General features: G+C 44.6%; 3 protein-coding genes across 4 annotated transcripts; 1 reads left to right on the forward strand and 2 right to left on the reverse strand.

Moving 5' to 3' along the window:
* Window positions 1-570: 570 nt before the first annotated feature.
* On the reverse strand, window positions 571-5611 carry LSM11 (LSM11, U7 small nuclear RNA associated). Its single transcript, XM_072348562.1, has 4 exons — window positions 5182-5611; window positions 4530-4669; window positions 3732-3815; window positions 571-2931 (listed from the first exon to the last, which is right to left on the reverse strand). The coding sequence occupies exons 1-4, from the start codon at window positions 5588-5590 to the stop codon at window positions 2527-2529; spliced, it is 1038 nt and encodes a 345-aa protein (XP_072204663.1). The 5' UTR covers window positions 5591-5611; the 3' UTR covers window positions 571-2526.
* A 311-nt stretch (window positions 5612-5922) lies between these two features.
* Window positions 5923-10222, reverse strand: THG1L (tRNA-histidine guanylyltransferase 1 like). Of its 2 annotated transcripts, XM_072348176.1 has the most exons (6): window positions 9897-10222; window positions 9380-9556; window positions 8769-8938; window positions 8008-8096; window positions 7268-7375; window positions 5923-6678 (listed from the first exon to the last, which is right to left on the reverse strand). In XM_072348176.1, the coding sequence occupies exons 1-6, from the start codon at window positions 10073-10075 to the stop codon at window positions 6517-6519; spliced, it is 885 nt and encodes a 294-aa protein (XP_072204277.1). In that variant the 5' UTR covers window positions 10076-10222; the 3' UTR covers window positions 5923-6516. The 2 variants fall into 2 exon arrangements, with proteins under 2 accessions (XP_072204277.1, XP_072204278.1); XM_072348177.1 differs by lacking the exon at window positions 9897-10222 and having other exon boundaries at window positions 8769-8934; window positions 9380-9507.
* An 87-nt stretch (window positions 10223-10309) lies between these two features.
* SOX30 (SRY-box transcription factor 30) lies at window positions 10310-16081 on the forward strand. Its single transcript, XM_072348175.1, has 5 exons — window positions 10310-10952; window positions 12100-12339; window positions 13431-13610; window positions 14333-14822; window positions 15709-16081. The coding sequence occupies exons 1-5, from the start codon at window positions 10310-10312 to the stop codon at window positions 16079-16081; spliced, it is 1926 nt and encodes a 641-aa protein (XP_072204276.1).
* Window positions 16082-17056: the final 975 nt, after the last annotated feature.

Consider the following 17056-nt stretch of genomic DNA (forward strand, 5'->3'; position numbering starts at 1 on the left):
GAAAAGCAGACAGAAACTGCTGTGTGCTGCCTACTCCAGTAACATCATACATCAACCCTTCTTAAAGTTACCACCAGACTTCATTCCCTACTGAACTATGCTGACCAGGAGATCTGAATGGAAGAGGCTGTATTTAAGAAGCAGCTTGGAAATAATGAGAAGTGGGTAAGAACTGGGAAATAGAGGAAGAACCACCACAGAAATCATTACAGCTGAAGCGTAAGAGAAATTTAATCAAGTTCAGGGATAAGAAAGCAATGAGAAAAGAGGAAGAACAGTTCAATAATGAGGTAGAGGGGGGAAAAAAAATAACATGATATAGTTCTTAACCAGGTTTGAGACCTGAGCTGATGACTGTGGAAGAACAGGTTGGCTCTATAAAAATCAAGGCACCAACGCAAGTGTGAGCACCGGTATTTGTCAGAGAACCTACAAACAGAAACGTCCAGATGTGAAGCAATAAACACTTGTGAGACTGTAGAACAAACCTTTTATGAAAGGAAACACTGAGACTTGATATAGAAAGTGATGAAGTCAGTGGCAAGGAAAGAGGGCAAGAAAGCTGAACGAACACTCAAAGCAGATGTATCTTATTTAATGTGTAAGAAAGGATGAAATAGGCAGACAAATATGGATATGAGGTTAGAAAAATAATCCACAAGAACTAAATGGGATATCTGACACATAGGCCTGAGTGGAGATACAACAACCTTTGGTCAAGTATGAGAGAAAAGGGAGAGGTGTCAAACCAGCAGCCTTTGGAATACATGAATGGAAGAGGCAGAGACGGCCCATGCAGATGAAATAAACTAGTTAGAAGCTGGAGGAGAAAGAAACACAACTGAAAACAAAGTGAAGAAAAACAGCAATTTGTAATGAAAGTTGCTGAGACGTCAGGAGCAGAAAGAAGTTCCTTGTTTCTAAGCTTCATGAGCTTGCAATCATTTGTGGGGATCCTGTTCAGCTGGCAAGTACAAGAAAAGGCAACCAGGGAAGGTTCTGAAAGAGCCAGCAGGGGGAAGGAGATGAGCAACGATCCAAAACCAACGTTAGAAAGGAACATCCTGGGGAGAGAAACTACTGAAAGGAGAAGGAAACTGCATGTGAGGGAACAGCGAACCGCATCAACACAAACGACAGCACAAGAGGAGGTGGGAACCTCCAAGGGAGGAATCTGCTCAGTGCTGAGTTCATAATAGGAAGGAATCACAGCAATGAAGTTACGTGTAGTAAAAAATAGGAAATGTTCTTTTTTTTCTTAACTCCATGAAACTGTTTTTTGCCTCCCCTGTACTTCTTAATCTGAGGTACTTTTGTCCCAGTCTGAACTCAGATTTGCTTCTCAGTGGCTGCGCTGATCAACCATCCAACCCCACCTCATCTGAAATGCTGACATAAAAGGTTCAGGCTCCCCCAGAGGCGTACAGCTGCTCTGCATGTCCAGGAGCTCCTGCTACGTAACTTCTGCCATTCACCCCAGCACCAGATGTACTCCTAATGACAAGCAAGCAACATGCTGCATTTGGTGCAATAGAAATACATCATTCAAGAGGACACTCACTCAGCCTGAGGACTTGTGACCTCAGTATGCAATACAAGACCTGTTATAAAGCACTAGAAAGCTGTTCTATCTGTTGTCCTGGCAATTTCATATCTTCACACCAGAGCTGCTGGGAAGCATAAAGTATTTGGTATGAAAACTGGAATAGCAGCCTGAAATCTAGCATCCTCTGCCATCCAAGAGAACAGACTAAGTAATTTAACAGCATTATTTACCTCAAACTTTTGTACATAGCTCTCGGGAAGCAGTTTATATACACAGAAGCCTGGCCTGATCTGTCATGAACCGAGCTTAACTTTTACACAGATAGGGAAGGGCCATGACAATTTCTGCTCCATGAGAACAGCTGGAGGCAGAGCACCTCTAGTTTCAACAGAGGGAACTTAAAGGCGCTTAGATACAGCATGAAGTGCTCAGCACGAACACTTGTATCTGAGAAGGAAAAGCACAACTTTGCAGATATTGCTATTGCGACAGGAAGCAAATGGGTGAAAGAGAGAAGTGCAGTTTTCCATGGGCATCCACAGCATTCAGAGAGATTCTCCAAGCGTGGAGGTCCCTCCATCAGCTGCTTGCTGGTGACGCATGGCGAAAGCATGGCACTACAAATAGAAGCATATAAGCTTTGACACTGAAAACAGATTACATCCTTGCAATCATTAACAGGAGAAGAACAGTCTTCAACTGAGAGGTTTTCTATCCCACAGAGCGTTACAGGGCTCTGTGCTCATCTCCCTCATCTCACAGAGTAAAACTGTGCTGCTGACCTCACCCTGCGACCCCCAGCAGAGGAAGCTGCTTTGGCAGTAAGCTCAGGATGCTCCTGTTAGAATTACTTCCCCTACCTTGTTACGGCAGTGGGAAACCTGTCACAGTACCATATCCACAAGAATGCTAAATGGCAACGAGGGCTACCACAGTAATTCATGCTATCAAATAAATACACTGACGAAGGCTCAGCCAGGTCAGTGAGCTAAATGGACAAGCAAGACGTTCTCTCCTCGAATAAAAATCTGGTTTATGTGACGTGTGAACACCTGTTGATAATCCACTTTGGGCCTCCTTTTCCTCCGTGCCTGGCTTCTTGTGCGGGTACCACCAGCAGCAGCACCCGCTGTGTGAGCAGTCCCGCTGCCCACATCAGCTTCACCTCTGACAGCCAGATGCAAACTGTCTCCTGGCACCTTCTTTTCTCCACCTCTGCCCAAGCGTTTCTGCTTCTCACGTTCATCTTCTTCTCTCCCTCGTCCTGATCCAACTTTCCATCCAGGTGTCTGAGAGTCATTTGTCAGGGCTAGCTCCCCTGATACAGTCTTTGAGTCAGCTCCCTTCTTCCCGGAGGCATCTTGAAGCTTGAGTCTGTCAAACAGCTGTAAAGGAACATTTCTGTACGTGACCACTCATCAAACAAGGAAAACCTTTCGTTCTGCACTTCTGTGTGGTATTTGAGTACACGGTCCCCAAACGGTTCTCATAATATTCAACGAATGAAGAATCTTTACCAGAAATAAATACTATGATAGCATGCTTTGTTGCCAAAATCATGGTGAGACATCAGGTAAATAGATCTCCTGTAGGTACATAAGCATATTTACACAGTAATCCAGGAATGTGGGGAGCAATACTGACATGCAGTAGCATTTAACTACAGTCAGGTACAACAGAAAGCTACTAAGTTACTCTGTTAGCTCACTTGTAACCTCTCGTAATGCTGCCAAATAGAGAGGTTTCCATCCTTGTGCACTCAAATCACGAGTGCAGAAAGTGCTTTTGTACCAAACTAGGTAGGGCATAAAATGCCAGATTTATGCTGGATTCACACTGGCTGTCAGAGGGTAGAAAACGTGGTAGTGTAAAGCCAGACAGCACAGAACAAACCAGTCAAGAACCAGGCACTGAGCTTAGTGACGATCAGCATATTGTACCAAGCAGTGACAGCAATTATGATCTGGTATTGGAATTTCTAAAGCAGAACATCAGTAACACTGAACTATGGCCAAAGTACTTCCAGAAGGACAGAAAACCTTATTTTTCAGTTCAAGCCATTTTAGAGCCCTCTGTAGTAAGAGGAGGTAAAACAACTGTAAGCACAGTTTTCCAGTCAGCATTCCTCTCCCACTACACTGCAAAATGAGAAACTCAAGACATTAGAATGGCAGAGGTTACCCACCCGGGTCAGCGAGAGCTGAGGTTCTGCATAGAAAGCTTTGCCCAGTACTGGCTTCCTGTATGTCTCATCCACATCCGTCAGGGCCTGGAAGAACATTAAAGACATGGAAAGTACAAAATCAAAAGAAGACACAGAGAGTCCAGGCCAACTTTGTCTCACAGCATTATGAAATGATGTTCTAATGAAGAGAAAATCCACCCTAGGAGCAAGATGTGCTTTGGAGATGGCTTTGTGTCATCTGAGTTCTACCAAGGTATAAAAGTACCAGCAAAGCCCAGCGCTTATCCTGCGTTACTTACAAACTCTTTCTGAGCCCTGCTTGCAAAATCCTTCTGGTTTTTTCCTATTTCCAAGCTTTTCACAGCCCTAGGCTCACAAATTTGTAATGGTTCCTTTCACAGCCACCATCTCGAAGAGGTACACGTGGTAGAACGGAAGGGGAAGCTTCTTCACTGACATGCAAAAGCAACTTATCAGCAAAAGACATCAGAGGAATCTTCAGAAGCTCCTGGTATTCCTCATATCCCACCTTCCTGGGTTCTTATATAAAACCTTTTAGGTTCTTGGGTACTCTTCAGCATCCCTCCATCCCCACCTAACACCCATCAAGCAGCTGGGGGCAGCCAGACACGCCAACCCGACACCACGCGCCACTGAGGCTGAAACCCAGCACTGAGTGCCAAAGCATGCAAGATTTAGGGCCCACAACATCACATCAGACTTCTATAAACACCATTTGCTTAAACCTGTCACAAATGTCAAGCTTTCAGCGTTGCAGCTATAAATGAAGCTAATTACCATGTTCCAGAACTTGTCAAATGCAACCAAGAAGCCCGTGCAGACCCCGCGGAGCCCCTTGAAAGTGCGGATGTGGACGTTGATTTTGACCCCATCTCGGACACAGCGGTGGAGCTCCCCCAGCGGGCTGCCTTCGTGCACTAAAACAGAAAGAGAACAGCGTTGGTCTTCAACAGAACACATCCATAAGAGATGTATGGGGAAAATATTATCGACCTAAATCACTTTTTGTTATGATGTTCAGATCCAATGCCTTCTTTCCATATCTGCTGCTGAAGAAAGCTGGTGTGAACCAACACGAGCTGCTTCCTCAACTCCTAGCTTTGAAGTGAGGTCAAGCAGAGACTTCCTCCAACCCAAGTGACAACAAACCGAAGCACAGGTGACACACTCACTCCATCAGAGCGACGCTTTTAACCACACACCCCAAGAACTCGCAGGATCCTTTTAGTTATTTCAGCCTCCTGCGTTTCCTTTTCCGAGGACACTTACAAAGAACCGAGCGCTGTGTCTTAGCGAGTGCTGTCTCATCACATGCATGAATATAAAACACGCATCCTTAATGCAGACGCGAGCTGTTTGCTGGGCCATCGCTACATCGCACACCACCCTCCGGCCCCGCACATCCCTGCCCGGCCGCTCGGCTCCTTACACGGCATCCTGGTGAGCACGTTGCGCGGTGCCCTCCTGCGCCGTGCCGTGCCCTGCTCGGTGCCCGCGTTCACCATGAGGCTGCGGAGGCGCTGGATGCGCTCGGGGTCTGCGGCAGGAGGACCGCGGCGTGCGCTGCGCCCGACGGAGGTACCGCGGCGGACGGAGGGGCCCCGGAGGCCGCGCGGGCGGAGCAGGCCGCGCTGGAAGCTCTCGTACTCGGCCAGGTTGTTGAAGCAGGGCGCGGCGGGGAAGGGCAGCGGGGTGTCGGCGGAGTACAGCGCCAGCAGAGGGTCGAAGCGGCTGGAGCTCACGTCCAACCGGCTGGGGCTGGGGGAGCGCTCGGCTCCGGGCCGCCGGCGGGGCTGCCGCTGCTCCGCGCCGCCCGCAGCCCCCTCGTCCTCCTCCATGCTGGGCTGCGGGTAGCGGCACCGCCCGCCGATAGGGAGCGCTGCAGCGCCGTCCGCAGAGCCCGGCGGGGAGGAGCAGCGCACGGAGCCGCCCACGGGCGGGCATCGCTTAGCCGGACTGTGCAGAGCCGGATCTGGAGCGGCTGCTCTGTAAGTCAGGTACCAGGCAGGAACGGGGCGGCACATCAGATTGAAGCAAATCGCGTTTGTGATTTTAAAAGTACACATCAAAAAAACCCACAGCTTCGTTACTCTCAGACTATATGAAGCCTTCACTAAATTGTTACTAAAAGTCCCAGCAATGAGAAAGTCCAAAGAATAAATACAGCAGAAAGAAATAGCTGGGTTTTTAATATATTAAGAAGTATAAAAGTCCTGTACATTTGACAAAAGCATTTAAAATCAGTCACGGGGATCTGCTGGGGTACCTCATTTCTGCTCTGCAAGGATCAGTCATTAGGGAATTGAAGAGTTTTCCCCACAAATTTCAAGGCCCCTTGTGACATTAAATACTGACCTGTGTCTGAACTGAAAGAAGAACAGAAGGACTTTTTCCTCTGCTTTTAACTATTTAATATAAAAGTTTTTTCTGTAGGTTGTTCAGTTCAGTAAAACATCCCATGATTTACATGCTGTAGAAATACATTTCTATACACATTTCCTGTATGTATGTACAAGCATCAGTCAATTTATGACGAGTTCTTAATAGTTTAGATATAGTACGACTTAAGGCTTTCCATGTGGATCTATCTTTGTATCCCAGACAATGTAGCAGTGTCTCATTTCCAGGCAACTTTACACTGCTAAAAGCAATGGAAATGTTGAAGACCTTTCACAATCTGCCCATGACAATCCATACTTTCCCAGTTGCCAACAACTCAGAACAGAGCAAAACAAACTACTACCAGTTACACCCATCAGAGATATCAGCTCTCCTCAGCCAGAATCTCGGGATATTCCTCCCAAAACTGTTCTCCAATAATGTCACAATGCAGGGGAACAACTTTAGTCCTAGTCCGGGTCACTTCGACTTCCTTTTCTTCTGATTCCTTTGGCAGTTTAATTTTCTTAGTCATTACCTCGTTCACCTGAAAATACAGTCGATATATTAGCAGCTGTATAAGACTTCAGAGGGGATTCACAAATGGACAAGAATAAAAGCTATAGTGAAAGTGACCATCAACCCTACAGCGTACTATATGACTTGAACATAGAAACTTAGAAGTCTATTCTGTTTGACAACTGACACGTGAGTCTTTTGAGGAGTCAAAAGACCGAACAAATGGACCGACTGGGTTCTGATCACATGAAACATGCACATCACTAATGACACATATCCCTCTGCAGTAGGAAGATCCGAGGCCATAAACATTCATGGTTTCCTGCCACTGACCTCATACAGAACTGGTATTTCTTACACTAACTCTGCATCCATTATGCAGAATGCTGAACATTTCTGAGTTAGCCTTAAAAGGAATTCCCCATCAAGAGCTGCAATCTGTAGCACGTTCCTTTACATATGAAAAGGGCACTAAATATATATATATAAACATAGCACCAGCTGAGCTATGTCATTGAATGACTGCAACTCCTTTGCTGATCTCTCAGAGTAGCTTTCTGGCCACAATGTAGCTACATAAAACAAGAACACGAAGCAAGTGGTAATAAAGTTTTTACCTTCCGCCATATTAAGACAGTTCCTTTCCTATACATCAAAGGCTCGTTGTTGTAGTTGATGTTGAATTCAGAAAATAAAATTTCATTCTTATCTCCAGCCAAAGTTCCCTACAAGAAAATGCAAACAACCGGTACTCTTATAGACAAAGACAGAAACAAACCCATAAGGTTACAAGCAAACTGAATCTGCAGAAGATGGGTAAATAAGGGAAGTAATAATGGCACTGAAAGAGGTTTTTCATCTTTAAACTACAAGGTGTAATTGCTTTTCCCCAGCAGAGGAGTTGTTTTCAACTGCCAAATGAGGATATTAAAAACAGGGTTTTATCAAGTCTTACATTTTGAAGATAAATAGAAAGTCAACAGAAACCAAGAGAAAAACAGAAACAATCTCCTGAAATCTGCACAGTGAGACAATAACACAAGAGGAATTGGGAATGCGTACTAATCGAATCCTCTCATTTTATTTCTTGCCTACAGACACCAATGTTTACGTGATGTTTTCAAGATTTCTCAACTCACTAATTAAGAAATTAAAATCCTGGTAAAATTCCAGTTAAAATGTATTATTTGCTAATCATGTTATCATCTTTACAATTCAAGAAGTTGTTGAATATGCATGCACAAAATTACTATATTAGGAACAGAAAAGCCAGCCAGGGCTGCTGAGAAGGCAAGGCACACCTTAGCAAACCAGATGATTTTCTTTGTACCTAGAACGTAACTTGAGAGACTCTTACCTGGAGTCTATCCTGTGCTTGCACTGGTGTCAAACCACTCCGCTGTACAAGCATCCAAAACACCGTATTATAAAGGTTATTGATATGGCCTATGGAAAAATAAAGAAGAAGAAAAAAAGAGTATTTACCAAATCCAACTGAATACTCAAAAAAAATAAACAGCAACTTAAATCCCAGAGTCATAACAAAAACCTCCTAAGAATAAATAATACCATTTGGCAGAGAAGATCCAGTCTTTATGATTCATTTTTAAATGCACTGCAAATTGCTAATAACTAGAAGACAGATTAATTTTACATCTGAAAACAAAGAGCAGAGGGAGAAGGAGTTTTTGTATGACCGTATCTCAGTTTGAACAAGGGCTACATGTGAATGGAGACCTAGAAATGAAACCCAACAGTCTGTTTCAGCACGGTATATGCAGCCCTTTTAACCTCTATCACTTTCCTACATTTCAGAAGATTTTCATTTAAGGTTAAAAAAAACTCAAGAATATGAAACAAACAAATACAACCAAATTCTATTAACAGTTCCTGTACTGAATTCACACCCAGCAAGCAGCAGATTCAGTCGTAATCTAAATATTCAGGCTTCTAGCTGACACTTATGCATCCAAACACTTTCTATTTAAAAAATACCACCCTACCTGCTGTTCTTCAACTGACAAGTTCCACATACAAACACAATAGCAATAAAGACATTTCTATTCAGAGAGGATGAGAACTCAACTGCACAAGTCCCCATTTTCTAGAGATGCTTACAATCTGCTTGTCTCCAGCTGAGGTAGTCCTTTAAGTTTTGGTTGCTGGGATACAGCACGATTCGTCCATCAAATCCTGGTGGGTACAGAAGTTGTTGGTCCTTAAAGTAATCCTTCCAATAGAAAACGTAACTTGAGGCAAACTGGGAGACCACGTGAGTCATGAACTTACTTGTAAACACAAAACAAAGGGAAAAGAAAGGCATACATGAATATGACTATATTCACCTATAACCACGGTGTATCAATAGCAATAATTCTGGTGGACAGCGTTATTTCTTATATAACGGTCCAACAGTTCAGCAATGGCAAAATCTTTTATAAATCAAAGACACGAGTTTGGAAAGCAAAACACTTTGTTAAAGGAAGCCCTGTTTTACCAAAACTACCTGGAGCTCCATATCACTGAATGCTACAGAAACACCGCTTGCAGGATTCACATTAAGAACTAGAACTAGTTGTATAGTTGTATAGAATAGTGTGTATTTCTAATACAGCCCAGCCTGTAGCCTCTGTGTTCAGATAAAGGCAAACCTAAAGATGAGGGCCGAGGCACAGGTTTCGAGCCAGCTATTAGAAACAAGTTCACTTTCATACCAAAGCAGGTGTTACCTTGCTCTTCTTTTAAACCATTTACTCTTCTTTTTGAAAACAAAACTGTATTCATCGCTCTGTCCATAAGCGATAGCAATATCCTCCAACTCCTGCATCACTGTCTGGGCACACTTGTTCATCAGATGAAGAGCACGGTCATCATTTGGCTTTTTGAACTCATGTTGCTCAGCAAACCTTCAAAGCAAAAAAGGCAGAATAAGAATCCTTTATAAGGTAACTCAGAGAAGTGAACGGATTCATTTTCCTTGTGTTTAGTTTTGAAAATATTTACAGTATCCAGCCAACACTAACAGAGAATTCCTTACAGGTATGAAAAATGGTAACAAAAACCTGGTTTTACATGAGAGCTGATCCTAAAGTAATGCCTCCTATGTTGGTCCATAATCTAACAGCAGATCTCACCCCATACCAGGCTTAGGCCTAGGACAAGGCCGCGCCCCCCCCACCGCCGCGTTGCTATAGCAACCACCCGGCAACAAGCTGCCCCCCCATTGGCTGCCCGCCCGGCGTTCACCTGTGGAAATTGCGGCCGTCCAGCCGGACCACAATCCAGCAGTTGGGCAGACAAGTGTCGTCCGCCTCAAAGTCCCGCACGTACTCGAACTTGCTCTTCGCCATGGAGACCCGACCTCGCACACAGCCCAGACCCTGTCCCGCCGAGATGGCAACGGCCGCCCGCAGGCAGCACAGCATGGCCGGAGCGGAGGCGGAAGTAGAGCGCCCCCGCCGCAGAGAGGGCGCGGCAGCGAGCCCTTCTAGGCGCCTAGGAGGACTTCTCTATGGATCTCGGCGGTTGGTCTCCATGGCGACCGCATTGTGCGGTGGTGGGTGGAGCCGAAGGGAGCGTTGCGCTCTCGTAGGTGACGGCGGCGCGAGGGCGCTGCGAGCGTTGGGGACCAACCGCAGGCGGCAAACGGCAGTGGCGTCATGGAGCGGGGCGGGGGCGGCGGCCATGGCCCGGATTCTGACCTCGATCTGTGCTCCCAGGGGCCCTCAGGCGGTGAGGAGGCCCAAGAGCCCCTCCAAGAGGCTCGAGTTAAAGCCAAGGAGCTCCAGCAGCAGGATGGAGGCTTCACCGCCTGTCCCGAGGGCAGCAAGGAAGCGGGAGGGGACTTCAGGTGTTCCCCAGCTCGATGGGGGGGGAAAGAGAAGTCCCTGTGTGCAAAAGAGGATGGAGAAAAGTGCGGCGGAGAAGAGCAGGAAGATGTGATGGTGGTGGAGATCAGGGGCGGCATGAAGGAGCCGTGTCCAGGAGTGAAGGTGGATGGAGATGAAGACGGTGCTGCAGGCAGGGCCTCGCACGGGCCCGCACACGTCAGCAGTGATGGCGGCATGGCACAGCCCGGCGAGGGGCTGGGGGTCCTCCCTGAAGACCTGAAGATCCCCCTGGTGCTTCGCCCTTTGCCGCCCGGTGCCCGTATACAAGTGCAAGGCCCTCTGCTGCCAAAGCTGATCCAGGTGTCTAAGGGACCTGTGAGCCAAGTGCCTCTTAAAATGCAATCCCTGCTGGAGCCTTCTGTAAAAATTGAAACTAAAAACGTTCCCCTCACAGTACTGCCCTCCGATTCAGGTATTATGTTAAGAAGCCATGTAGGCAGGGTTGTGGTAAGGTGCACACAGCCGGCAGGTTATAAGGAGGAATGCAAAGGCAGCATTAGAGAACCATCTCTCTGGATACGCTAGTCTGTAAAACCATCTAATTCAGGGTAATGTGTAAGCTACAGGAGCGCAGAGTTCTCTTTTGGTTTATTGGGATCAATACAGTTTTGTCTGTTTGCTCCCTGCCTCTACTGAACCCCTTTATAAACGTTTGGAATCACGCTGAATTTTGATTGCAGGTTGCAGTTTAGGGGTCTGCTTGACTTTAAAATGGAGCATTCATACACCTCTCCAGGACAACTTGGGACATGTTAAGCAATAAACATTTTGTAGTAGCTGGGTTAGAAGCTTGCTTGTTCTGGAAAGAAAAAGGCTTTTAAAATTTATGGGTTTTAGGCTTTTAAAAATGCGTGACTTAAAACCAAGTTCTAAAGATAAGAAAAGCTCCCTTTATTGATAACATGGAGCGGTTCACTTCTTAGCCTTTTGCTGAGGGATCAGCTGTGAGGGTTCTGGCTGTTCATTATGTCACCGGTTCAATCCAAATGCAGTCTGTGTTTACAAAGATGTAAAGCTGGGTGTCATGTAACAGTCAGTTGGTAAAACGGATCCTTCCAGCAAATGAGTGCCCATATCTGAGGGGGGAAAAAACCCATCTAAGAACCCTAGCACAGCAACAACCTCAGCAGAGAAGCCAGAGACTGCACAGTAGAGGGACCAAAGTGCTATAGCAGTGTTATCATTAGGGCTTTGGGATACATAGTTCTGGGGGAGATGACAAGCCTACAGTGATATGGTCTATGCCATACCGAGTTCAATTCATAAACAAGTTACAGGAAATGGTCTAGCCGAGTGAAATCCAAACTGTCTCAGCAGTCACGTGTGTTTCATATTTTTAAAAAGAGAATAAACAACAAAAGCCATGCGTGATCCCTTTATACAGGGGTTCGGTGGAGGTTAGTAGAGCCTTAATTATATTTCTAGGCATTGCTGTCTACACGTGCAATGAGTTTTGTGTGTTCTGAAGCTCTAGTGATTCTTCTGAAAAGCCTTTTGATGTAATAATCTGTGCTACATGTATTGCCTGGAAGATGATCTTTCTGCACTCTGTTGCACAGGTATGCCAGATACTCCATTCAGCAAGGACAAAACTGGCCATGTAAAGCGTCCAATGAATGCGTTTATGGTGTGGGCTAGGATTCACCGACCTGCCCTGGCTAAAGCCAACCCCAATGCCAATAATGCTGAAATCAGTGTTCAGCTGGGGCTGGAGTGGAGCAAATTGACCGAAGAGCAGAAACAGCCCTATTACGATGAAGCTCGGAAAATAAAACAAAGGCACAGAGAGGAATTTCCTGGTAAACACGTATTGATTTACCTCAATGTTCTATTAGTGCACAATTTACAGGAGGAAACAAACAAACAAACAAAAAAAAACACAAAAAGGAATTATTTCAATAGAACAAATAGAAAACACGACATAAATTTCAAGCACTCAGTCCTTCTATCAGCCTTCCAGTGCTTGTGAAAACATATTCATTATTTAGCATCCAAAAATTATATGCATCCTTTACAGCCTCTTAATTGTGTTCCTACATTCTCAGACCAGCACAGCTTTTCTGGCCACGTGTAGAGGTTGTTGTGAACATCACTCCAAAACCCTTAACAAGTCTGTTTATCCACAATGCTGCAGTTCAGTTAATAGGATACTAAGAAAACAGAGCATAAGCTCTTTCTGAAAGCTGTTAAGTTATCAGGTGTCACAATCCTTTGTGATGCCATAATCCTGCTAACTCACAATGGCTAGACCAGGCTTGACTAACATGTCATAACAGCAGTGCTCTCTCTCTCTATCCTGGGCTGCTCAGTGTAAATTCACAGTTTATTTAAAGTCTGCTAGTGTTTAGTTAATGGTGTATGTCAGAGGCAAACATACTTTTTATTGCCAACATCTATATGGGATTCCTATTGGATCGTATTTTCCATTGTCTCTTGTAGCCTGCAGATACATAAGAAATTTAAGGGGTTGAAGAAATCAGAAAAGACCCATATTTTGAATACAGTCATGATTTCCTTCATGACTGGAAAGCCCACAATACAGTGTCATGTTCTCCTAAACGTGCTTTCTGTAGCTGTGCCGTGTCACTCCCTACCCTTCTGTGTTTCTTTGTCTAACAGTTACAGTTCAGTAACGCAAACACAGTGTCCATACGTGTCCATTTTCTTTCCGTCCCTGATAAAACACCCCATTTACTGCCTCACTGACAGAAATGCAGTTTTGCCATTGGAGCATTTTGAGAACTCGTTGACTTTTTTTCTTATTTTTTCTGAAGGTATTTCAGAATTGAAGTTGCCATAGGTTAAAAAGAGAGAGAGAAAGAGAGAGAGAGAAAGTAACAGAGGGACCATCCTATAAATGATATATCTACATTTTTTTCATCTCTGACAGGTTGGGTTTATCAGCCACGACCAGGCAAGAGGAAGCGTTATCCACTGGCTGTCTCTGCTGTATTTTCCAGCACCACCCAGAATATCATCACTACAAATCCAGTTGCTGTTTATCCCTTCCCATCGCCTGCATTCCCTGCTGCCATGCACAGCATTCAGAAAAATATTGGACATCCAGTCTGTGAGTTGCTGTAGTGAATGGTTTTAAAAATCATGAATTTACCTCATAGCAGCAGTGATACATCCACTAATGTAGATATATTTAACAAACGACACTGCTATTTCTTTCAGTCCTCCTCTGCACTGCACCTCTGCCTCCTAGTCTCTACCTACTGCTTCCTCACACTTAGCTGCTCTTTAATTCTGCCCCCCTCTTCCTCCTCCACAGATGCTCCTATTGCCTTTGCAGTTCCTAGTGCCTCCTGGGTCTCTCTGGATGTCTGTTATTCAACACTCGCCTCCTGAAATGCTATAATCATTTCATTTCCCTGTTCTGTTTCCCTCACCCATATCTTTCCACACCAGATCTCACTGCACTCAGCATTCAAACCTGATCTATTAAGCCTGGAAAAGTTTATTAGCTTATTACCCCCACTCCAGTGTTAGTGTTCTTTGCACCACTATTCTAGGGCTCAGCAACGTATGCTGCACACAAAGAGGCAGAATTGTCTGCAGTGCACCCTTGTTTTTTGTCTTGCTTTGTTTTGTTGAAGGAAGGTTAAGCGTATGGACTCCAAAACCATGTCAGACGTGCATAGGCCAATTGGCATGTGACTGTGAGTTGCAGGGAAGCAATGCTATAATGTGTTTTGGATGAAATGGTTCTGGCTCCAGATGTGGTTTGCTATTCATGAAATCTCTTCCTCTCCTGTGTCTGATAAATAATTGCTTTCTTTCCTAAAGGTGAAGCTCCTTCTGCCACCCGGCTGCCGGCTTCTTCTATTCAACGTCCAAGTCCAATTAATCTTTTCCGACCTGCTTCTGCAAGCACCACTCCAGTGGCAGTTCCAGCTCCAACCCTGCCTCTGCGCCCTATAATTGCATCACAGCACTTTGCTGATCCTACTCAGAGGGAAGCTCGTGATGTATCATCTGGATCCTATTGCTTTCTGAAGAGATCAACACCAGTTGTTGTCGATCTCTCCAGTAGAAGCTCAAGCAACTCAACAAACACAGACAGATTTTCTGTCCCTACTAGCGAATTCCCAAAGGAGTACTCAGGGATTTCTGCTTATCCTAGAGGTGTACTTCTTCCCCAGGTTACCCCTCTTCCTCATTCGCATCTCTGTGAAAGTCCTCCCATTGGGCAAGCAGCCAGTCTGTATGGAGTACCTCCTCAGTTTTCATTTTATCACCCCTACTTTGTTCCTGGACCTCACTATTTCCCCTCAAGGTAATGCAACCCTCCATGTCAATACCATTTAGATTAAGTGCTAAAAGGCTTTAACTTTCAGAAAGCAGATGGCGCGTTCAATTCTTGAGACAGGAACACAGTGCCAGAAAGGAAGGGTGCTCTTCTCTTCCCATGACTTCTGTGTGGTGGGACCTGCTTTCTTGAGGCTGCTTGTTACATATGCAGTTATTGAAGGCTCTGTGGTACGATTTTAGTAACTGGCACTTCTAAACCCACAGTAAATAGAAGTATCCTCTCTGCTTTGTGCACCTCAGTGCAGTTAGATGCACTACATCTGATCCCCATGGAAAAGTATTAGGTAAATATATTTTCAGAATGACCAGATGCCATTAAGCAGGTGTGGGAGGTGTCTCCCAGCTACTTACTATGATTGTAGCTGTCCAATATTTCTGAAATCTGGTCCTGTGGGAAATGTCTTCAGAATTATTACATCAGCAGTAATTACTAGTTTACCCTCTGCAGCCTCTGGGTAGTTAATCAGAGAAGCTCACCTAATCAAAGTATTTACAGTCTAACACATGTAATATCCTATGAGTATTTCTTATACTGTTCTCAGTATGTACATTAGCATACTGCAGTCTTGATTCTGCTTTATCCATGACATTATTTAGTACTTTAAAGCGATTGTTTTTAAAGTAATGTCATGTCTGTATCTACTATGAAGGGATATATATGCAATCCTTGCTAATACAGAGTTTGTGTAGGACTCTTCTTATGAAACCAGTGTTTAAATTAGACACGGTTCTAACGTACTTTGATTATTTCATCTAAACTAAGTTGGACTAACATTCTGATTCTCTTAGTTGGGTGGAAGTCCAGGCTATCCGTGTTTCTGAAGAACTACTGTCAATCTCTTTCATTGCAGCACGTGCCCATTCAGCCGTCCCCCGTTTGGCTGTGGGAATTTCTCCAGCTCAGTGCCTGAATGCCTTGGCTTCTATGGAGATGGCTACCAAAAGCAGGAGATGAAGTTTTCACCCCTGGACAGAGATTGCTCTTTCAGGGGACACCCAGGGGGAATCATACGTGAAGACTCTCGTGTCTTCACACACCTCGAAGAAGTGACCTCTCACAGCAGCCACAGTGAGGAGGGCTATATAAGCCCCATATCACAGCTAGATGCTGGAGCACTTGAGAATGATTTGCCAGCCACCCCACCTACTCCTTCCAGCATCCAGCTAGTCAATGTGACTGACAGTGAGGACGAAGAAGAAAAGAAGGTGTTGCAAGAGCTGTAATTTTTAAACCAATTGATAATCCAAGAAATTGTTATAGAAGAGGAAATAAACATTTTCCTCGCTACCATCTTCAGAGAATGTGTTCACTGGGAAACCCATGTAGCCTGAGCAGCCTGTGCATGTCAGTATGAGGACTCCGATGAACAGTTGATGTTTTGAGAGGTTACATGCAGGTCTGGGAATGTCTGAAAGCTTGCTGAAGTTTCACCTGGTGCATCAGGGCGTTGCTTGGACTCTGGCTTAGGAAAGCGTTTAAACAGGAACTCAAAACATTTGACAGTGTATTTTCCTGAGGAGAGATATATTTAAGCACATCTCTTTATTGCTCCTCTGAATTCGAATAGTGCCTTTTATTGTTTACAGATGTTATGATAGTATTTCCCATAATTTTTTAGGTGTTACTTTAGGAATTTTAGCAATAATTCTGGCTGCAGTAAAATATTCCGAGGCCTGGAAAGTGAAGCCAAGAATGGTTCTGCAGCGCTTTATATTGTTACTTTGATGAGACAGTTTTAAGTTCAATTTGGTTAATTTTTACTGCACTGTGCATTTGTAGTACAAACATACAATGCACTGACAGTGTAGATCAGTTTGAGTAATATCTTAGTCTGTAACCAGTTCCATTAATGAAAACGGATTGCCCAGAAGGTAGGTGGATGTGTGGTAGAACCTAGTGAGAGGGAAATGGATGGGATCGAGTCCAGTGACTTACATTAGTGGACTGTGATTTGATCTCTGAGTGTAGCTATTACTCTAAAGAATTCTCCAGAGAATTCCAGATTCTCTGAGGAATATCAAAGGCTTTTAATAGAGGGTGTCTGTGCTGAACTCAGAGCGAGGACATTCCAAAAGCTTTGGCCCGAATATGTAAATAATGTTACAAACGTTAATGTTTCTGTATTGCAAAAGGGAGGATCATTTCTGTCCGGGAATTCTGTTATCTATCTGTTGTTATATTTGAATAAACTCACCTGA

This window comes from Excalfactoria chinensis, chromosome 13 (genome assembly GCF_039878825.1).
Source record: "Excalfactoria chinensis isolate bCotChi1 chromosome 13, bCotChi1.hap2, whole genome shotgun sequence".
Taxonomy (NCBI): Eukaryota; Metazoa; Chordata; class Aves; order Galliformes; family Phasianidae; genus Excalfactoria; species Excalfactoria chinensis.